Source organism: Microchirus variegatus (assembly GCF_963457635.1).
Source record: "Microchirus variegatus genome assembly, chromosome: 20".
Taxonomy (NCBI): domain Eukaryota; kingdom Metazoa; phylum Chordata; class Actinopteri; order Pleuronectiformes; family Soleidae; genus Microchirus; species Microchirus variegatus.
The window spans coordinates 12623750-12648234 of record NC_139821.1 but is presented as its reverse complement, the minus strand read 5'-3'; the positions used below and the strand labels follow the sequence as shown (position 1 = coordinate 12648234).

The 24485-nt window shown below is 42.7% G+C and overlaps 1 protein-coding gene across 1 annotated transcript; it reads right to left on the bottom strand.

Moving 5' to 3' along the window:
• Positions 1 to 358: 358 nt before the first annotated feature.
• On the bottom strand, positions 359 to 23734 carry mdfic (MyoD family inhibitor domain containing; the record flags this gene model as incomplete). The annotated part of the gene is made up of 4 exons (XM_083907339.1): positions 359 to 609; positions 7152 to 7538; positions 20216 to 20326; positions 23641 to 23734. 4 exons carry the CDS (start codon positions 23732 to 23734, stop codon positions 359 to 361), a joined length of 843 nt encoding a protein of 280 aa, XP_083763465.1.
• Between the last annotated feature and the right edge of the window lie 751 nt (positions 23735 to 24485).

Genomic DNA, 24485 nt, shown 5'->3' with positions numbered 1-24485 from the left:
AACAATAAAAGAAAAACAATAAAATCTGCTATAGTATTTTTTTTGTTCCAGAGAATACTTAACATAAACTTACTATAAACTAAAGATTTATTAAGTGATGTTCATATATCTGGAGTTACTTCTCATCCCTGCTGAGCTGGTTGTTACAGAGAAGCCCACACACTCAACACACACATACACACACACACACACACACACACACACACACACACACACACACACACACACACACACACACACACACACAAGCACACACACACTTCTTCCTGTCTGACGCTGAATTTAAAGTGACAGCCGTTCTTATACGTTCTCCTTCATCCCGGGGTCCAGTTATTCCACACAGGCGCCTCTCTCCCCCCTATGTGGGAAAGCAGATGCCGCAGCACTCCATACAGATTTCCAGGCAGTCCGAGGACTCGCAGCAGGCATCCATGATGCCGCAGTCCATGTCGCAGGGGCAGTTGCAGTCGTCGCCCAGGTCGTCGCCGCAGCAGCAGCAGCAGCAAGCCTCCGACGTGCACGCGCCGCAAGAGGCCTGGGCCACCACCATGTTGCAGAGTGTCAGGAACTCGCAGAAGAGGCAGGCCAGGATGCAGTGGACGCAGCAGTCTGCGCCAACGTCAAATTGCACAGTTAAATAAATACGAGGCAAATCAAAAGACATTCCCATAAAAAAAAGTTGTCGTTAAAGGTGAGTAAGCAGGGAAAGCGCATGCTCGGCAGGTACAGCCCTGTAGATGTGTGGCAAAAAGGGCGAGGACGAATTTAGCGGGGGGCGGTTGACAAAGGTAAGTAAAATACGAAGAAATAAATTCCTCTCCTGCAGTTTTGATTAAACGGACTGTTAAATAATTGTGGCATTACCATGCAAACGGCGAGGTTGATCACACAAAGATGATTAGCGAAGTCCAAGAGTCTCTCGGTGGCAAATAGTTGGATTAATGCGGGCGACGCTCACACCTCTGATTAACATTTAACCTCTTCACTTTGTGCGGTCGGTGGCAAAGGGTTTCTCGGGGGGTTGTTGTTTCACAGCAACTGCTTCCCTTGAAATTACCAATGTGCCCATTAACTGTCGCGAGTATGTTTCTGAATGGCTTCATTAAAAATTCTGCTGGCCTGGTTTGACAAAGGTAATGAAATATAGAAAAACAAGTTTTACTGGGACTCGCATTAACACGGTGATTTTAGTGCGAACATATTTCTGTTTTAATATGTCCCCTATTATGTACATTATGTTTTTTTCTACATAAGGTGTTAATACATGCTTAATTTGTACTAATAAAGGGCTAGTATGCGACTTATATGCATGTTAGTAAGCACCTAGTTAATGGTGAATATGTGTTCCCTAATCTAAAGTGTTGGAAATGTCTGTTTTTCTCGATTCTATGTCATATTGGGGTATAGTCATAACATTATATCATGTCCAGACTTGACATGATTTTGCAAGGCTTTTTTTCCCGTTACTGTTAATGAAATCTCCCAGGAAAACGAAGGCTCGATTTGTACCAGAAAAGAAAAAAGTGTGGTCCACAATGGCACAACCAAAACAAGGAAAGGACAGTCGTTTTTTGGAGGGTTTTTTTTTTTTGTTCTCCCCCATCAGCTATCGCAGTTTTCCCCAGGTGGTGGAAAACAGACGACAGTGGAACAACTGGAGTAAAGTGTGGAAACTCTGCCCAGCAAAAAAAGAAAATGGGGCCTTACTGTCAGAGGAGGCAAAGCAGATGTAGAGGGACAGTGATTAAAAAAAAAAAAAAAAAAAAAACACAAGTGAACAACGAGTGAGGATTCAAAACTGACACTCAGGTGACATTTACTGAGATTAGACAAAACAACAGAAAACCGCAATAGAAAACTAAATAAGGGGCTGAATATCTGTTGGATGAAATAAAGCAGAGGTTGCCAGGTTGGATTAAATACAGAACAATACATTTGTATTTAAATAAGTGATCATTTGTGTTCACTTTCAACTTGTTTCGTTGAATCCAAGTCACTAAATCATCACGATGCTCTTCCCGGCATAATCTCATTGCAGCCGTGCACTAAGGACCAGCGGAGCATTGCTGCTTTGGAGTGTTAAAAAGACATGATGTGGATGGATGCAGAAAAATAGCATTACAAACAGGGCTGCATTAGCATAACTTTCATCAGGCCATCTTGAGCTGTCAGAAGAGCTGTTACTGATTGGGTTAGAGGGAAAGCGAAAGGGAGAAGAAGCGCGGTGGACGGCATGGGAAGGCAAGCTCAGGACTGCTGGATGCTCATGTTTGATTAATCAAAGAAGAGGATTTTTTTTTTTTTTTTTTGTGGCGCTCAGGGGTGCAGAGCTGACCAGAAGCACAGGCCGACTGCGATACAAACAAGATAGAGAAGGGAACATGAAAGGAGCAATGGTGTGGATGTATCTGAGCGTCTGTGAGGGTGCCTGAAGTTTGAATGCATCTTATTATCCTTATCTGAGACCATGAAACTGGCACTGATGGGAGATGCAGGAGAATAATATCTGCACTTTGAAACATCTGACGTGAATGCGTGCAGTGCTCTCGGGGAGCGAGGATTTCGGACTTGTTTCAAGCTAGCGCAAACAACGATGCGTACGTTTACGTGACGTCAAAAAGAAAGAGAAAAAACTCTTTTAAAAGACGTGAAATGTGTCTCAGTCGATACTGCCATTTGGATTTGTACCCTACTTCATGAATATGTTCAACCATAGTGCTCTGCACATGCTCCACACCTCCCATACCATGACTTTGACCAAGAAATAACAGCAGAAGCCAGTACACAAAGACAAAAACATGGTGAAATACAGTGTAATTTTTGGACTAATGAGGAGCTTCAAGAATTCAATATATTGATATAAAGACAAAACAATGGGGACTTTTAATTGGTCGAGTTCTGTGTATGATACACAGCAAGGTGTAAAAGGTAAAATGGATACTGTTCACACACAAAAAAGAAAAAGATTGCAAGAATATATCAAACTTATACTGTAAATATTAATAAGTATTAGTGCTGGGCGCGTTAACGGCGTCAACGTTAATGCATCTTAACGCGTGACGTCATGTTTACGTGACTCCGGATTGTTAAAATGAGTCTCTAAAGTAACGCTGGTTATTTGTAGCGCTGCTCTTTTCGTTTAATAAACGGATCGCTCCAGTTCAACTCTAGGCGTGCTTACGGCACTAACTGGTAAACGGTGCCTGGACTCCGGTGTCACGGCACGTAAACATGACGTCACGCATGTTTTTTCCCAGTCAGTCATCATGGAAGCGCGTCATGCATTAACCTAGTGCCCAACACTAATAAATATAAACTCACAATGGTTGATAGCAAGTTGCATGCAAAGAAATACTATTGTTCAAAAGTGAAAGTGTGTTCCTATTTTCCTATGAGGAAGTTCCAAACCTACTTGGAAAGACACTCAACATGCTAAAGTTGTTTCAGTCTATGATGTAATAGGACAACAAGTTGAAAAGGGGACGCCACATGGATTCAGTATATACTGCTTGTATACTGTGACAAGGACAGTAGTTCAATTAAACGGCATCGGCAAGCTACAACCATAGCTCAACTTAGCTGTGCATGGAAACAGTCATACCGAATTCTGCACTGCCATCTACTAGAGTCATTGCTGCAAAACGCCAACGAGAGCAACAAACACTGTGCAGCCACAACAGCACACACAAAACCTCAAAGTTCAGCCTAACAAACTTTGAAGGACCCAGAGGGTATAGCCATGCCAGTGATCAGAATGAAACTGTGTGGACTGAATATGATATAAACACAGTACACAGGCATTAAGCAGCGGGGCCCGCCATCTCAGCTATTCACTTGGATGTATAATTCAACACCAACGATTAGCCTGGATCTTAGAGAAGCCAGCGAGACGGACGGAGTGAGGGGGGGTCGTACGGTGTACACAAGAGAGCCCGAACTCAAGGTACATCATCAGGAAAACAGAGATAGACGGACAGAGAGGCGGACACGGACACATGAGTGAAACCAACCAGCAGACAGACGGAACAGCACACACTGACACTGCTTCCCTGTTTAATGTCAGCAAGTGGCGATGAAGCCCAGAGTTTGCCGGGCCAAAAAGCAACGTCCTGCGCCTCTAAGGAAATAGTCTGAGACATCTGGAAAGCTAACATCACAAAAAAAGAAAAAGGGAGCAGCGTCATGACAGAAAACAAGCTGGATGGGCCTCGGAGCGGCAAGCTGTGCAAAACATTCAAACTCACAAAGAGAGAGAGAGAGAGAGAGGGCAAGATGGCTTGACAGACAAAAATAAAGCAAGAGAGATTGATCAGACAAAGCCTTGGTGGCCAAGGGAGGGCACACAAGGGTGAAAAGAAGAGAGGATGAGGGGCTGGACAGCAGAGATTCAGTCCATGCACATGAAAGCAGGTGTGTTTATAATGTATGACTGAGGAAAAACCTCGAGGACGTGCACTTAAACAACACAGACAAACACACAGAGGTTTGGAACTCGGCCCAGGCGGCTGACACCCTGCCGAAAAAACAAAAGCAGCGATGTAAACGACTCGTCAGGCGTCGCCGTGTTATCGCAGATTTGGCTCGGCTGCCAACAGCGTGTGCCAAGAAAACAGAAGGCGGCAGCAGAATCCCCAGAGCTAGTTCATGCTAGCTTACGCCTTTTATTTTCTGTGTTCAGGGGGCTGTTTAGGAGGCTAATTTCACAAGCAAACAGATTATGTTAATCCGTGTAAACATTCAAACACAACAGCTTGGCTGTTTTCCTGGGGGAAATAAATAGTTAAGAGTGAACATATTGATTCTAAGAGCTCTCATGTCTGCAAATAAGCAACACAAAAAACCCCTTAATGAGACAGACTTGTTGAGCTTCTGTTTTTTCTCTTCTGTTCTTTGCTAATTGAGATGTTTAAAACATGATGCGTCTGAAAAACATCTGGCGGATGATATTTCAAGTGTGAAGTATAATCAGAGATTTGACGGTCTTTAACTGTATTCTGCCAGACCCATGAAAATCATCAGTCATCTAATCTTTTATATATAAAATAAACATCTGCTACATACAAACCACTAGTTTGTGAAATTTCACACGATGCATCTGTATTTCTCAGCGTAGCAGTGTTTAGATCTCATGTTGCCCGGCGATATTCTCATGCCGTGTACAGGAAGTGAGTCGATTTATGTCAAGACAGACGGACACAACAGAAAAAGGGTTGGAGTACGACGGAAAACACAAAGAAACGCTCACAAAAAAATGTCAGATGTGAATACTACTGCTCAAACTGCCAGTGTATACACACGCCTCCATATGTGAGGTCTGATAGTATTGCTTGACAGAGCCCGTTTCGAGATGGAACGCAGCATACAAATAAAACTGCATCGTTTCTGTAAATAAAGACTAAACTGAGGCAGAACAAAAACATCCAACACACAAAACCAAAAGTCACACACTGCACCTTTAGTATTATACAGGCTGTGTAACACATGCATGTCCACAAACACGTGCACAGAGAGCACCATGGGAGGCGACGGGGTCCCGTTAATGAAAACCAGGGTGGTGCTGACGGGTTGGAAGGGCGATCCAGGAAGGGTCCAGAGAGGTGTGAGGGGGCTTGAGGAGCCTGAAGAAAGCTGGTCACGACTTTTAATAGGCACCCCGTGCTCTCCGGCCTCGTTAGACGGTCACACCTATCTCCCCAATGGAAAAAGACCAGCAGACCGCCTTCATTATTGGACTCACCTCGGCCTTGCACCTGACAAAGTGACGGCTTCCCCGCACGGCCAAAGGACTCTCTGACTTGTGGTTTAAGCAAATAAAAACCACAGGACAGGGATAAAATGTCATTTGCTTGACGGGAGTGATAAATATGGGAGGTCATGCACTACCATCATTAAAAGGTGAGAGGAGGTAAGAATTTATTATCAATATCTTAGAGAAGGTATTATTTCAGGGGTTTGTCTGCCAAGACATTGAGAATGATCTCATTTCACTGTGTGACTGCAGATTAAGGATTCCTCCATTTCTTAGCCCATCATGTCGCAAGACAAGATATATATACACTCCCACAAAAGTACAGAATTGTCCATTTTACTAACAATACTAACGTATTGCATTAACAATTGTTTGTTGTATTTCTCTTTTACATGAAACTGCAACTAAGACACAGGAAACTATGTCAGCGTCACTGAGGCTTGGGCAGCTAACAGCAGTTAGCATTTGGAAAAGTGATAATTTCCCATCCTTACCGACACATTGCCTTCATATATGAACTGGACACGTAAATCCTCTGGAAGTTTGTGTGGAACTCTGTGCTGCACTGTGCAGCCAAGAATAGAACACTTTCTGGACTTCCGCTCGACAAAGCGGAGCTGCGCCAGACAACAATTCCATGTATCATCTTGACGTAGCAATAGGTGCGGAAGTCAACATCGCGTGTTTTATCTCCTGTACTTAGACTGAGGCGGACCACAAAAACACGAGTGAGTCATCTTTTTCCACACTTTGCCTACTCATTTGGCACCCAGAGTCAAAAAAGTATTAAAATGATTAAAACGTTGAATTTGCATAATCTATTTCATTTAAAGTACTTTTACAGTACATTTTGGCATTCTTGTTATTATTTTGCCTCCGTTTGGTATTCACAAAAATAAATTATTCAACAGTATTTGTCTGCTGTGTCCTTTATCTGAAAGCATGCCCTGTCAAGCAATACTATCAGACTGAGGGAAGGGTTGTTGTGTATACAGCAGCAGCAGCAGCATCTAGTCTTTCAAACTGCAACTGTGTTTCAAACAACTGTTTTGGGAAGAATTAATTTCCTTTTAATTGACTTTTCATGGAGGCTTCGTTGTGTTTTCATTCACACTGTTTGCAGCCATCTCACGTATCTGTCTGTTCACTGTAGGAACAGGTGCAGGAACATGGATGTAACTGATGCAATAAACACAGAAAATGTATGAATTGATAACCAACAGAAGGTGAGAAGCAGACAGAGAAGCATGCCACATGACAAGTGTTAGAATAGTTAGTACAAGTATCAGTGTGTGTGTGTGTGTGTGTGTGTGTGTGTGTGTGTGTGTGTGTGTGTGTGTGTGTGTGTGTGTGTGTGTGTACTTTACTAGCTGTCATTATTACCTGGTGTGTGGATACTCACCCTCTGGTAAAGGTGCTTTCTGTGACCCAGTGGAGCTGCCTTTGCTGCGTCTGCTGCTGTCACTGTTGACTGACAAGCTGGACCTCAATTTCCTCTGCATCCTCTGAGACACAGGCGTGGACGGCTGCTTCCTGGGCTGCTCTGTAGTCGGCGCGGACGGCGCCGCCTTCGTGTTGGCGTCCGATCCCCTCGCGGCGCCCGTGCTGATACTGGCACCGCAGGAGCACACGTGTGTGGCCCCGGCTCCGCCGATGCCAGGGTGGATTCCGCTGCCGTTACTCAGTGCTGGCACGCCAGTGCTGTTGTGGCTAAAGCCGTTTTGGTCCTTGGCAGAGTCTCCCTCGGCGAGCTCCGAGCGTATTCGTTGAGACTCGGAGTGAGGTTGAGCTGGAGAGAAACATGAATAAGAAAACCCATTTATTTTTTTTACTACTGTTTAGTAAAACGTTGCACGTGTGGATTCAGTTCTATTGAAATATTGTTTATATGATGAACTTCCCTGAAGTATTTCAACCTTCTCAGGGTTTTAAATAAAGGAATAAAGCTCATAATAAAAGAGCACCAAAAGCTGTTTAAGTTAAATAACTATTTTCTTTCACTGTTATGTGGCTAAACACTCAAACTTTACTTTAAATGAGAAATAACTTTATCCGCACTCTCTGCACCTTACACTTCATATCTTTTATTCACATAAAAAGTCACTCTTCCCTATGATGTTCAATTCTTTCCGACCGAACACCAGTGGAGACACCGTTCTCAGCTAAATCATTTTCAGCAAATCTTGCCACCACTCCCTAACATCATAATATCGATCATATGGCAAACATCTCAACCCGGAATGACAGAAAGAAGCGGGGGAACCTTATATGTGACAGGTTCACAAAAGCCACTGCTGGAGGCGCACAGACATTTGCGGGAGCAGAACCCAGGTGAGTTCAAACGGGAGAAAGAGAGATTAACACGGTAAAAAAGAGAAAGAGAGCCTGTGATGCTGTGCATATACAAAATAGCTGCTGTCTGCAACAGTAATGATCTCCTTCCCTCTGAAAGCTCAGAGATGGCCTCAACCCGTCTCTGCGAGTGTATGTGTGACAGCCACACAAAGTCAGGAGACAGCGACCTGTCTGATAAGAAAGAGGCAAAGGATGTTAGCGAGCAAAGGAGGTGGCATTTTACTGAGAGGAACACCTGCACATTCAGCTCTACTGGGAGTTACTCCTTCCCTTCACATCAGAGCCACAGTGCATGTGCACACGCCGCCAGTGCATGGTTAACTTGAGATTTTGTGAATTATTCATCTCCTTTTAAGTTTGCCTGTGTAAGCTATAGCTATTCACCATTCAATACATGCTTTATATACATTGGCTGTGTGATAACGGCACTGCCACCCTACGGATTCCTGCAGTTTTCAGCTATATAGCTTGTTTTGGCAGTCAACAAATTTTGCAAAGGGAATGCAGTCTGTTCAATTCAAACTTTCGTCAAATTTGAGGTTACAAAATGCTAATTAAGCCTATTAGCTCTCTCTGTCTCTTTGGACACAGGGAGTAGGCTAAAGAATGACAGAAAACACAAAGAATCTCCCCTAAAAAGTTAATTCTATTGCTCCAAAAACATGTTAAGTCGTTTGAAAACACTTCTTGACCCCGTCCGCTCCTGCAAACACAAATGCTATCCGAGTCAGGTCTGATAGTATTGCTTGACGGAGCCTGTTTTCAAATGAAAGACGTACAGTATATCTTTAATATGATGCTGGTATTTTTCTTTCCATCTCTATTTTCTTACCGTCAGCTCACCAACAAGTGCAATTACAGTTAACAAGAGGGGGAGAGAGCGTGGGGGAATCGGGCCTTGTGCTTTTTAACAACACATCACTCAGGCAGAAGCTGGACGTGCATGTGGATGTAAAACAAAGCAATTAAATACACACTCTGGGTTTTCCCCTTCTCCTCATTCCGGGTTTGGCATGCTGCTCTGATAAACAAATAAAGACTTAAGGGATCAGGATTTCATGCAATTTGAATTAGACAACTGGGTAGCACGCGATAAAATTCATTATGCAGTGATTTAAGAGCAGGTTGATGGATTTTCTTCTCGAAAAGACAAAAGCCTTTCAGTCTGCCTATGACAATGTGTGGAGACTAAAGCTTTCTAACAAGGAGACTCTACATCTGTTATTCAGTTTCACCCCTGACAGTTGTTGGGTTTACAAATACCATACAGAAAAATAAAGGTGCATTACAAAAATGTCTATGTATCAGTAACTGGGGTGATAAAGAGTGATGTTTGTAAGATGGAGGATGTTGTAAAAGGGTGACATTCAAAAGAAAATGTCTAATATTTTTTTTAAGATGAGTCACTCAGTGACGTGCTGAATGTTGTAGTCATCCGGAAAAAAACAGGACAAAGATGAATCATCACTTCTCTGTGATGCACAGTGAACAAACCAAGCAGCAGGTCAGACTTATTTTCATACGTAACTCCTATTTTCCTCTTACTGAAGGAGTATGAATTGCTGTTGGCATTCTTGTTTGTATACCGACAGATGTACAGCAGAAGAATTACCATAATTTGATTCTCAGATGTAGCCTCGTGCTTTAATGTGCAAACAAAAAAAACCAGCACTGGCTGACATTTATTTGGTTGAACGTGGGAATTCCCGCTCTACAATTTAATGATTAACTTGTCCAAACTCATTTGCAAAGACCAGACACTCGACACAATGCACAGCGAAGAAATAAATAATAATAATAATCCACCTGCTTCTGCTGAAGTCAATACAACGCAGCAGCAGCTCCTCAATCAATCACTCATAGTATCGGATGTAATAACACACTCGTCGTGCCCGTTTAGGTTAAGCAAACTAACCACACGGACTCGCACACAGACACACGTCCATGCACAAAAAGGCCAAAGTAGACTTGGAGGCATAATTACCTTTCCCTTTGAGGAAGTCAAGCCTTCAATTTACCAAAGTACAAACAGTTATTAAGAAACCACCACGTAAAAACCCCAGAGTACATAGGCAGCGACTCAGGTTTCTGACTGCAAAACCCCTAAAAAAGTGCTTCACTTCTGCAGAGCGGTGGCACATCGGCGGCAGGTTCTTGGGTAGTCTTAACACAGACATTCGCAGGCTTTATTTTTATCCTGACGGAGATGAATGGACACAGTGGAATAATATTCATAATCATTGATCATGATAATGATGATCCTGTCAAAGATGGCAATGACAGACTTGTACAGTCACCGCGAGACAAATGAAGATATAATGAGGGGAAAGCAGAAATACAGCAAAGTTCTACTGGAATCATTCTGTAGTCGGTAAGTTGGTTAATCAAAAAGAATTTGTTCTCACGATAACCTATAGAGAAGTAGAAATATAGATTTTGAAAAAAAGGCAGCACTGGCAAACATAAAGACAAAGAAAATTAATTAACGCATAAGCATAGAACAACTTCTTTAAATGTCTAGTACACATGCTTGGACATTATTACACTAATTAGGTTTTTGAACATTAACTTCCACATCTGAGTATTACATTTCCTGCAAATATTAGCAGGGCCTTTCAAGAAATCCCTGCACCGCTGCTGTATCCTGTAACAGGAGGAAATACATCCTGTTTCAAAATTTGGGGAACTTCCATTGAGTTTAAATATATATATATATATATATATATATATATATATATATATATATATATATATATATATATATATATATGCAAGTTGTGCTGTTACAACAAGCTCGTCTTCCAGAGGGGAAGGTGTCCCGGGATAAACGAATCTACAATGGCTGACAGGTCGCATTAAAACATAACATGTTTTGAAGGAACAATTGGATGAACGCACACACGGAGGCACAAACGCACACTTCAAATTGGACTCATAACCGCCCTATTTCTAGCACATCAACAACTGTTGAGGGTGTACATTTGTAGTTGAATAAAACATGGTATTCCCCTACACACGCTGTCACACACATCACAGAGGAAACTAGGGGGTGAGTAGTTCTTGACTGTCTAAGCAGCATCCCAATTTGGTCCCAGCGACTAGTAGCTGACAGCCTCAAATATCTGGGGAGCATTTTAAAAGGCCAGTGTTTGATGGATTCATGAAGAACACACAAATATAATTGCCATTTGTCACCGAGTCTTCAGTGTCTGCGCCACACAGGGACCAAGCACCGGAGTACCTGGAGAGCGCTGGAGCTGTGCCAGAGCTGTGCGGGGGGATCGCTCTGTATGTAAAACTGAGTATATAAACACCTCCGTTTTTTTTTTTGTCACAGAAAATAGGTCCTACAGGGGGGAGCTGGAAATTGCACCCAAAAGACAGAAGAGGAAACATGCACACACACACATACGTACAGCATACATACATATGTGTCAGCCTACTGGATCTCTCCTCCTCTCTCACACACACACACACATACAAATACAGAGGAGGACCTACCAGGAAGGAATATGCATGCATGCATGTCAGTTGAAACAGAGCTGTATAAACAAGAATTTTAAAATAGTCAAGAACATGAAAATATAACACAGAGGTCAAACAGGGCAGCGTGAAGATTCTCATTTGCACACCGCGTCGCTGAGAGTTGCAGGTAAAGCAGGGGGCGCACTGAGCAACCACACGAGCTCTGTGTTTCTGAAGCCCAGGTCCTTTTAATATTAATGCCCCCGAGACGGAGCGAAATAGGAAGACGGGAGACGAAAAGGTGTTTGCCTTGGCTTATTACGAACGCCCGTCATAAAGAGCATACAGTTATTCAAATGTCACGTCACGTCAGCCAAATAAACACCGCAATCCAGATCTTGTAGTTATCTCCTAATAGTCGCGATTACACAACGCGAAGAAGAGTTGCCGAGTTAACACTGAATTGAATATGAGCGCAAGATGTGACGGCTTTTTTTCTTTTCTTTTTTTTTTTAGTTTGAAGGCCCAAAGAGAAGCGGCACAGAATACATAGCGGCGGTTAGCTCTGAAATGCTAATTCGTCTAACTCCACACCAGTGTTTTGTTTATCTTTTTTTGTGCATTGTATTAGAAAAACATGTATATTTTCTGCTCGGCTGGCCATGTTACCTGCATGATTGAAATGCTAATTTGTAAATGTGCAATGACCTCGCCGCACTTCCCCGTTACCGCCGCTGCTGCCGCCTCCACCCCCTCCTCTCTCTGCCAAAACAGCCCGAGGTATCATCTCTCCTCCTAACAAACAGCAGCACGTGGGGCAGCTCCTGCCTTTCAATCCAAAGGGATATATTTTCTCATTAGAAATTATACATCTTCCCTGCCCATATTTATAGACGCAAAACCAGGGGAATTATACTGCAGAGCGAGTAAGAGGGACACACAGAGATAGGAAAATAGTACAATGAATGTTATTACAAAGGGCTCTGATTGAAAATTTCCTTGGGCATATCAAAGCCTCGTTTACCGTTTGACCTTCCAAACTCTGGGACAAGGACTTCCTTTATTGTCTATGAGGACATGTTGGAAGAGACATACAAGCAAATCGTGGATCATCATTCAAGTGACTCGCAACATCAACAACAAAAACCTGATTTGCACTCTACATAATGCATCGATCGGCAGCGAGAGCAAACTGGCGACTGTCAACCAAGAGCTAGGATGTGATTTTAAAAACTGACTTTTCAGTTTCAGTTCTATCGTGTAAAGACGTGGGCGTCTGGCCAATCTCGTGGTATTGTCTTGAGCGTTTGCACAGCGTGGACAGTGACCTGACAGGCAAACAAAAATGTCTCCTGTTCTAACGTATATGAGAGGCGGGAGGGGGGGGGAGTGACGCTGGGCCTCAGACAGCAATCCTGGCCGTGTCAGTTAATACACACCAGTAATGTTTTGCAATTATCCAAGATACAATAAGGATGATGGCTTCTTACATGATGGCGATGACTGCTGAAGACCGCTAAATTACTCTGCTCTGATATTGGATCTTCATCAGCAAAAGTGACAAGCTCTATATGTGTGTGTGTGTGGGTGGGTGTGTGCTATGGAAGCCTCCAACAGAACTATATTAGCTGTCTTCGCCTGTCACTGCTCATCATATTGTGTAGCATCTCGGCTAAGCAGGAAACATCACATTTTTTTTTTTTTTTTGTCTATTTTTCTATCCGATCCCATAACAGTCATTCATATTTGGCTCCTTCAAACGTGCTGAAGGGGAAGTGACACTTGAAGACAGCAGTTATTATTTCCACCACCACCACCACCACCCATCACCAGTGCTGCGTCTACAAACTCCATCTGGCGAAGAGAGAAGTGGAGTGTCAGGGGTTTCCTAATTTAAATTTATTTTTGCCGCTGATTGAGAAGGAAAGAAATAATCCCCCTCGGACCTTGTCCTGTTTAATTACATTTTACAGAAGCAAAGGCAACTTGAAAGACAAGAGCTTGATTTGACGACGGGAAGCTCTCTGTGTGCTCAGTGCAGGAGGTGTCTATGTGTGTGTTTGTGTGTGGGAAAGAGAGAAAGGGATGACAGGAGGTGGAGAAAGAAGGAGGAGGGGGGTTCATCAATTATCCTTTGATTTAAAAATGGAACATTTTCTCAGATTAATATGTCTGACTGCTATCTAAATCACCGAAATTCCCAATGAGGTGCCATTTTCTCTTACATGAATCACGTTGAGGGGGGGAAGTCATTCACACTCGGCCCACCTCATCACAGACCAGCTCCGGCCACAGAGGTCTCTGCTCTCCCCACTGTTGTGTGGAATTTGGCATGGTACTAATTTGAGTGCTACTAATGTAGCAGAACGCAAGACATCAAGGAGCGATCAACGCCTGCAACCTGGCAGCTGTGAGAGTCTCTAAATGGCGCCTTATTCTCCTCCTTTCCACATTTCCGAGATGAATTTGCACAAGCCCCGACTCTGCACGAAGCTTCGTCAAACGCCTTTCATTCTCCCTCATCTGTTTCTTAACTTCCAAGAAAGGAGTGTAGTACAAAGACAGACGAATATGTGCGACTGCAATATCTTTTTTAAAAAAAAGCTGCAAATCTTGCACAGATTTAAGCTTTACATGGATAGCTGCCACAATTTCTATAAAGATCAATTATGACGTGACTCAGAGCAGGCCTGAGGGAACTGCCAGGCTCCATACTCCAACCTCTCCTCGCCGATGACTCAAAAACACAAACTGAGCGACAGAGCTGAAGAGGAACGGGAGAGGAAGGGGAAGAGGAGAGGAGGGAAGTGGGGGTATTTTCAGTTTCAGTTACATCGATGACTCAAATATTCCAACGGCTTCAAAAAAAATCTCTTCACTGAAGTTGAAGTTCCACGGGAAAGTCACTTGTTCATTCAACAGCAGGCGCGCAAGGCTTGCACATGCGCACATTAAAAAAAAAAAAAAAAAAAAAAAAAAAGGCAAACACGTGCAAAAGTAGCAAACACAGGGAAAAACCACACACACACACACACACACCAAATAAATGCAGTGTACACACAGTAACTAGTGCAGGCAGAGAGGAGGATCTGGCAGAAGCTCCACCACTCCTTAAAAGCCAGAAGGTCTAACTCTGGGTCAGAAAGGGGATAGACGGTCTATCAAAATATCCACATGCTTAGTTCCTTTATTTGCTCAGCATCAATCTCAACATTAACCCTCTACTAATGGGACAGCTGTGGGTCAGCGCCTCACCTCTTCAGGATGCCAATCAAGGCGTTAAGCTGAGAGATCAGCCTTTGAGGCAGAGTTGCTCGTATGCCTCTGAGTGGCTTTTTAAACACGGAGACGCCTGTATCGATTTTAGCTCTAGCCTGAAAGAGAGAAGGGGAGCAGGAGAGGGGGGGAGTAACGCACTCTTCAGGGCCCGTGTCTGCTGTGGCTGTCTGCTGTGTGCGTCTGGACAGGAGCCATTCCCTGGTCCCCTGGTCACCCTCCACTGATCAGGGGGTCTGACAGAATGACCTAGCAAGAGAGGCAGTGAACCTGCAAACATGAAGAGGCCAAGGAGCTGGAAGCTCGAGGGGGTCAGGGCTGGGTGGGGGCAACATCAGTAGAGATCTCAGTAATAGAAAAGGGTTTTAACCTTAATGTTGAAGCCAAAACCCTGTTAGAGGCCACGTAATCCCCCCTGCGCTGCTCTCATTTGAACTAGCTGATTTTTTTTTTTTTCCTTCTCACTGCGAGTCACTTGCGAAAGGCAACGAAACGATGAGCTAGAGCAAGAGTTTGCTCAGCCCCAGCCAATCAAAACTTAGTTGAATGGAAAGTAGCACATAAAAACAACAACAATAAAAATTATAATTTCTGTTTGGACGGCCATTCAGTTTCCTGCTTCTCTCCTTTTGTTCCATTCAGGCACAAACACGCAGAACTCGTAAAAATGGAGCAGCGATATTCACCTGTTTCAAATGGTGAAACATTCAATTCAATAAATCAATTAAAGGTCCCATATTATGCAAAATCAACTTTTTTTTATCATCTTATATTTGGGACTCTAGAGGCCCTACCAGTCGCCAAAGTGTGCAAAAAGATGACTCACTCATGTTTTTGTGGTCCTCCTCAGTCTAAGAACAGGAGATAAAACACGTGATTTTGACTTCCGTGCTCACTGGGACGTCAAAACGCTAAATTCCTGGAATAGTTGTCTCGCGGAGCTCTGCTTTGAAGAACACGCAAGAGTGCTGGCGAGGGCAACGACATCCGAAAAACCGGAAGTCCGCGAACAGTTCTATTCTTGGCTCCACAGTGCAGCACAGAGTGCTACACAAACTTCCAGCCTCAGAGGTTTTATCCATCTTGTGGATACATGTTCCTGGGGATCCACTGGCCTGAATGTTCTGGAATTTTCCTTGCCCCAACACAAGTGATTCAAATCAATGGGTAGTTAATAGGCTTCTGCAGGTGTGTTGGAGCAGGGAAACATCTAAAACAAGAAGGGCAGTGGGTCCAGCACCTGGATTGAGGAAACCCTACCAAAGTATATGTATGTGTGAACAGCAAACATCCAAAGCCATCAGGTCTCAATTGCTAGTTTTGGGTGTTTTATAATAGCACATAATGTATCAGAACTTCACTACAGCTTCAGTTTTAAATGGAAGACTTTTGTTTTGGTTGCTTTTAACACAGTACACGTGGTTTTCTTCCATCATCGTCCTCATCATCTCCAGATAAATCTATAAGTCAGAGCGTCCACTGACGTTTGTATGATTTCACCAAATCCTCCCTGTTCCTCCACACTGGTCACCATCCATAAATGTTGTCGTATATCGAACATAATCACCTAAAAGACTCCAGTCTGTGAATTGAGGTATGCATATCTAATCATTTGGCTCAAGTATTTTGAATATCTTCAAGAAAAAAATTTACTGTGAATAGGCGCGGGCACTTTGGGTAAAATATGCTAATTAACACACTTGAAATTTCCCATATGAAATCTATCTGCACCAAGACAATGAGAAAATAATTACAACAGAGGTAGAATTACAATGGCCATTTTAATCAACCCCTACACTAGCATTTCACCCTATTTATACAGTTTTTGATTCCATGACCCACTGCTAAGTAATCACTTGAAAATTATGGTTGGGTTTATAATAGGTCTGAGCTTTAGACACATTATTTCCATAGAGACAGGGCTCTGAGGATTATAATTAAGATATGAATCTTGCATAACAACAATCACCACACAGTTTCTGAAGCGAAAAAAAAAAAAAATATCCCGGGTTAAAAATGTCTTAAAGTGCCCGAAGTAACTTGAAAGCAGAGTGTGACAGTCCACCAGTGTTTATTCAACAGCTGATGATGAAAATGATGAAGAGGCACTTGCCCTTTGTTTTATCTCCAGTCCAACTCTGCAAATTGTCGACTATCATAACACGTTATAGTTTTGTGTGTGATTCTTAATTGTTGCTCTGTCAAGGAGTCTGTGCTTGCAAGACAGGTGTAAGTATAAGACACTCTCCCATTAAACAATCCCTTTTACTGCATTTATTAGGGGTCACAAATTCTCTTCTGAAAGGTCAGTTCTGCGCACAGGTAATAACCTTGAAGGTGTGCCACTAAAGAGCCCAATCAGGGATTCACACAAAGGTCAGACTAATGTCTTTCTCTCAAAAAAAAAAGGGAGTCATGTTATTTGACCTTCCTTTTTCACTACAGAATTTCCCTCAGATAAAATACAGACCTGTACTCTGGAAGCTAGTAAGGTCATCTTTATCAAACACAGAACCATTAAAATAATAAAAAAAAGAAAGAGTATTTGACAATCCAGTGAATAATGTGACGATTAAATTCCTAAAACCGGTCCTGGGTGGTGGCAATTTATTTCAAGGCAAGGACTTGAAAGCTAAGGTCCTGTTTGCAGGAGATATCAGCTGTTTGAAAACCAAGAACGGTCTCTTGAGGAATGTCTGTCTCCCCCACAAGATCCTCCCTCCTCCCCCAGGATGGTGGAACCACAGAAGAACTGTTCATTGACAAAGGCCTTACAGGAAGGGCAGAATTGTACTTTTTTTTCCCAGTAACAAGCAGCAGTGGCTGGCAATCCCATGAGCAACAACACTTCAGCTTTTTCTTTCACCAACGACATGGATCTCTGAAAAAACAATGTCAGGCATTTCAGCTTTTTAGGTCACAAATCTAATGATTCTGGGTTTTTTTTGCAAATTGCACATGGCAAAATGTAGTTACCCTTTGAGTCCTGTTTGCTACATGCTGATGTTGTGCTCAACAAAGACATGTTAAATGTGTTTTAAATTACAGCGAAACCACTGCCATGTTTACTTTCCGGTTTTAAATGGGACAGCTTGTCAAAACACGATTTTCATGAAACGTAACTGGATCTGTGCTGTTATTGCGACTTTACAATAGGCTTCCACTTGTTCGGAAAAGTCACCATGCACATGTCGTACGCACGCTTTGATTCAGAGAGCGGAGGGAAAAAACTATGACGATCAGGATGTAGAAATGCGCACGATTCTGGATTGAATTCCTACTTCTTAACAGTTTAAGAGGCCTCTTAATTTCCCCGCGCCAACGTGAAATCTTCACTGCACCTTGAGAAACAACACACAGTATGATATAGTGGAGTTACACCATTGTCAGTTGTCGGTCTGTGGTGGTTTTCTCACACTGGTGTCACCCGTGCGTGAAATGTGTCATCACAACCATGCAAGAAACAAAACGAGTCGGAGCTTGGTGGCAACATTAGTCATGACTATTTTGTATCATTTACTCCTTGCTCAAGTAAAGGTGAGGGAACTATTTTAAGTCATTATTACAATAAATAAGAATGGTAATAAGGCTAAATAAATATCATATTTGGCACTGCACAAGTTGTAAAATGTAAGTTTTATGAAAATCATTCATGGCTTAGAGTGCTTAATGCTTATTGAATGCAACTCTTAGCATTGCATTCTCACTAATGCCATTTAAACACATTCCTACTGGACAAAAAACGCTTTTTTTTTTTTTACTGAGAAGCAGATCTGAGCAGCTGTGAATGTTAAAAAAAAAAGCCAACTCTGATTTAACCACTCCAAGACAGAGGTACACAATCTTTTAACAGATATTATCACAGCACAAACACGAAGTGTTGTAGTGATGTCTTTACTTGACATGACAACGTTATGTACTTTCAACTCTTTCCAAAGGCAAGTAGCATATCCTCTTTTTTTTAAATTCCCTTACCAGACCATCTGTGTACATGCATAGGTGCAAGAGTCTGTGAATGTGTGCTTTACGGGGTGAAGGGGGGGGGGGTTGCCTTCAATTACAACGCAAAACTGATGTCACAGGGGCTTACTGTATCTGCTGAGATGAAAGAATGCATGCCTCCCGCCCGAAGTGCATTACACAACACACCTGCCAAGCTAGAAAGACCTCTTGACAGAAAATCTTTTTTTCCCCCCCTTTTCCTCACTGCTTTAGTAAACAACCCACTGGCAAGTCATTAAGCCTAATACCAAAAAGGCAAGAAAAGGCACCCTGGAAATGTTGACAGCATAGAAACAAAAGCACTGTTGTGTCTAACGCAAACACAATCTGTGTTATAGCTGGGCACTTACATGGATGGAAGCAATCAGCTGCTATTAGCCTTTGCTGACACATCTCACATCTCAGGAACAATAAAAAGCGCACACGCTAAACTGATTTCCTTTTGTGACCTGCGATTCATAGCTCTGTATCACGTCATTAAACAGAACAAGAGTGCATCGAGACTTAATTACAGCTGCTAATAACTCCGCAGTTCAAAAGCAAATGATTGTTTGTAAGACCTCTTTGAAGCACAGAACATTCACAAAGAGCACTGTGATTATTTCAGATACAACATGTGCTTTAAAGTTACCTTAAAAAAAGGAAAACAAAAAGTCAGCTTTGACTGTAAGCTCTAAAACAAATGTTCGTTATGGTAGCTCAGTGACAGGAATAATGTTCACCTGATGTTGATTAAAAGGTGAAAGAGAGTACAGACCCAAAAAAAAAGAAGCCTCAAACAGCTGATGCACTTTTCTTTTCCAGAAAGGTAAACATTTGGGAAAAAAAACATTGCATCTCAGATGCAATCAGTGCATCGTGATGGCGAACGCCAAAACCATAAACAGGATTTCCCCAATTCCACAGCTCAAGTTTGAGGTTTGGAAGGAGAACTAACATAAGACGAAACGAGCCATGTTTTGGTCAATAAGGCACAGCGAAAGCACACGGGTATTATTACTCACTTGCAAAGAGACCACGGCGCTATCTTGACGTTCGTTTTATTGGAAACACTGAAGCTAATATTTTCATTGGCTAACTGACCCTGCTTTGTTCACGTACAGTACACTGTGCGTCTGTCAAAGCAAAAACTATTCCTGACAGCCAGTGCATGGAGTCCAATTTGAAAATTACGAACCATTTAAAATGTTAAATAAAACATCACTAAACATCCACTGCAGTTTAATCCAATCACCTCAGCGTGCAAGCAGAATATGCTAATCAGTTTGACTGTCTTTAATTAAAACGGCTCATTGCTGTTTATCACTAAAAATAACACACAGATATCCCGCTGTCTGCCCACAGCTTTCCCAGGTTGTTGTAACTTACTTCTTACGGGCTCGGAATAATTAGGCTTCTCGGCTGTCACGTGACTTGGTCCTTCAGTGGCTGGTTTCCTGGGAGATGGTGTTCTTCCTGGCGATTCGCTGTCACGGTCATCTAGGATCACACAAGCATCGAGTGTCAAACAGGATTCAAGAGGGTAGAACCATCGCAAAAAAAATTTAAAAAATGGAAGCGATCAAACTATGCTGATTAAGCCGATCAGCTCCAGACAACTCTGTTTCGCAGTATTGCCTTTTCTAGTGCTGTGCAATAGGTTAATGCGCAACAAGTTTCCATGACAACTGACCAAAAATAGGCACAGTTTACCAGTTAGCTCTGTTAGCTGTATTAGCTCCTTTTAGCGCCGTTAGCACGCGTACAGTCAAACTGGAGCGGTCTGTTTATTAAAGTGAAATAGCAGCGCTACAAATAAACAGCGTACCTGTGTACTGCGTAATGTGGGCCTCTGTTCATAAAGTTTAACGTGACTTTACAGACTAACAGACTAGACGCATGTGACGCCACGTAAACATGGCGTCACATGCGTCTTTTTCCGGTCAGTTGTCATGGAAACGCGTCGTGGGTTAACGTTGACGGCGTTAAACTCCTTTGACGCGTTAACGTTTGACAGCACTAGCCATTTCATGTAGCCTGGCAAAGTTTGTTTCGCTTCAAGACAGACTACATAGTTGTTGCCCCACCAGCTGCTGCGCTGCTGCTGTATACACACAAGCACTCCCTCAGTAAGATCTGATAGAGCACATATACAAAACATTTTACATAGTTTCTGTTCACAAAGACCAAGCAGAGTAACAACATAAACAACTGAACAAGCTCTCAAGACACTGAATCAGTTGGAACAAGACCTAGATTTCATGAGGATGTTTCACTTCATCTAAGAGGCTGATTCAGTTCTGAACTGTTGCTGATTTAAAGACTTTTTTAGAGAACCATGATCTGGAAGCATTAGAACCTACACACATTAAAAAGTTACACAATGCAGCTATAAGAAGCATAGTACTGAGTTTCAGTAGGGTTTCAGTTGTTTATCCTATAATGAACAGTGGACAAAATATCAGGGACACTTGGATGAGTCAAAGGACGCAGAGGCCACTGAGAGTTTTTTGCCAGAAAAAACACAGGGCACTGGCAAATGGCTGCACAACACGATGGGGCGGTTCAGGTAAAGGCCGTGCCAGAGCTCTGGATCTCATTTTCTCCCCTTCTGCTCCCGGGTGTGCTCTACCTGCCAAGTTGCTGCTTTTTACTGCCATAAAGGCTGCATTCATCTAAATTGGAAAAAGCATGTGGGCAAGAACTCGAGGCCTGATAGCTGCGCATAAACACCAGAGACAGTTTCACTCATCATCTCTAAGCCATTCCCTTCAGTCTCCTCGACTTTGAGAGTGGCTGACGCTCTGCTCATGGCACACTGCTGCTTTGTTCAGTAAATAAACCTTCCACATGGACTTGATTCACTGGTTTGTTGCCTGCTGCCTGCTGCTATGCCATCTTTTTCCTCAAAGCCTTCAGGTTTGCAGTAACATACTTCATCTTGAGCCACTTTTTTTTCCAGTGAAGAATGCCCTGGTGAAACCTAGCAGTCATGTTTACCAGAGCCTGATGTGTTTGTTTCACAGCTACAACGCTCTCTCTGTTTGTAAGCAGTAATAGAAGGAGGAGCGGAAACGTGCGGCCGCAGGCCAATATCTCCAGACAGATATGGCACATACCTCAGCTCGGAGCTGATGTATGACAGCAGCAAGTGTGATAGCAGCAGTACCGTGTGATGCATTGCAGTATTTAGTGATCACAGTTAGAAATAAATTGGCCTATTCTCTGTACATCCACAGTCCCCAGAGAGGGGAATTTCAGTCTTTACTGCAACCGCCTTTGAAGGTCCAGCAAAAATCCATTCGCAATCCAGCAGCCTCAGTGATTGCTTACTTTGTCCTACTTTGCTATTTTTTGACAGTGCCATAATGATGCTTGGTATAAATAGGATGGTTAACGGTTCATTGCTTGTTTGAAGAAAAATGAAAAGGGGGTGCGGGGGTAAGCTTATTTTACATGTGATAATCTTAGGGGCAACTATAAAGTTAATTAAAAACTATAATTGGCTGCGGTTGCTGTTAATAGTCACGAGGGCGTTTCCGTAGCCTTTATTGAGGGGGAAAAAAGCAAAAACATGATTACCACTTAACACTGGAGCACAGATACGGATGTATCCTGCAAGTCACAAAAACATCATTTTAGAAGACAAGGCCCGATATTGTCCCAAGACGTCTGATAAGTTCTGATATGCACCAGTGACTCATTATTGAAATCATTGTCTCACGTTTCTGTAATTGCCTTTTTCCGACCGATTCTCTCACGTTTGATCGTACGGGAAACACGACGTCTCGACTGATGTGTATCCGTAGTTCATTTTCACGTGTTGTGCGAAAGCCTTTGTAAACATCCACGAGAGGCAACTTTGTGTGCATACGAGCAAGGCGTTATACTAAAACAAATGAACACAAACACTTTTGTAAGCCTGCAGTGGATTATTTTTCATTCATTGTCAAATAACTTGCTTTTTTTATACAATTTATCATGAAATGCACAAATGGAAAATGGTAAAAGTTGTTTATCTTGTTTCCCATATCTCAAAATTGTCGTCTCAAATGTCCACAAACCAAAGATACTCAGTTGACAGTTCATAGAGGAGTAAACCAACCAGTGCTCTGGTCTTCATCTACTCCATTTTTACAATATTGTGTGTTTTCTTGTCGACAACATGGTTGTCTAAGAGCACGTATGATGCAGCTCACTGACCCCGACTTAAATAGGTCTTTTTATACTTTTTCCAATCATGCACTTCTTAATCAAAAGTGGTTCTTGTATCTTTTGGTATGTTTTTATATATTCTACGCATCTTTTCTGTCATTTATTGTGCTTTCTTACTTCTATGTCCTACTGTGCTGCAGGAAACTTGAAGTGACAACCTATCATAGCTGCACAGTATGGTTTAAAATAAATATTAAAAAAAAAAAAAATCACATTACACTTACTTTTGACAGATATTGTATGCGATGTGTTGTGATTTATAATTAGACGTGGCGTCATGTGTGAAACCTAACAGTCGTTTCCATTGCAAAACAGATATTAGAACCACGAAGATGTGAAACCTTAGGGAGTCTGTCAAACAAAACACATTCACTCATCTGTGAGGCAAATTCTGGGGGGGGTGAAAAATTGCAGGTAAAGTGCAAATGGCTACATTTTATGCATCTATGCGTCTGCCTGTATGTGTGTGGGTGTCAAACCCTCAGTAGGAGTCATGTAGTTAAATGTGAACCAGTGCAGATGTGGACATATTTACACACTGTCCTAACACTTCATTATATATTTGAACACCTCTTGTTTGTGCTCTGTCCAGTCCTTACCGTGTGAGGCAGGTAGCAGTGGACTTGTCTCTTGCTTAGGGCCCTTCTCTGGCCCTGCTGGCCCATCCGGAGGAAGGACGGTCTCCTTGGACATGAGACAAGTCGTCTTTTCAGGGGGGGACAAACAGAGACGAAGACGTTCCTCCCTTTTTTCACCCTTCAGCCCTCAGCGCTGTGAAAAGTAGCAGCATCATCATCATCATCATCGTCAGGTCAGGCGCGAGGACACTGTGCAGCTCATTATTCAGACTCAAAACACAAGAGAAAGCGAGAGTGACGTCGAAGGCTCCGTGGAAATTTCCCTCCTCTGTCTTTCTTAACATAAACTTGTCGAGGAGCTCCATGTGCAGTCCATTTCTTCACACACACTCCCCCCTTTTTTCGTGTCTTTATCAAAAATAGCGACGGACGCCTGTTAAGTGCTGTTTATAGCTGGCGCGGACACATTGTTTATATAAAGCACAACTTACCTTTCAAACATGTCAACTCCCTCTGCTTCAAATCTGACTTATTCCCATCCTTCCTTCCTCCAACTATTTCCCCGCTGCGAAGAGGGAAAAAAAAAAAGGAAAGGAAGAAAAACTGGGTGAAAGAGTAAGTCAGCGCCAAAACAAAACAAAAAAAAAACACTTTTTAAGCTAACTTTCTTTGCTAGCTTTGCTAAGTCCCAGTGTTTTGAAGCAGTCCAGCGTTTGTTGGTGTCTGGGAAAAGTGTCTACAACAATCCTGGCGACGCCTCGACGTTCAGTGGCGGTAGTTTGCGGAGGTTTGTTGCGTCTAAAACATTTTCATCATATCCGGATTCCAGCAGTAACAGCAGCCAGTGGAGCCACTCACTCAGCTCC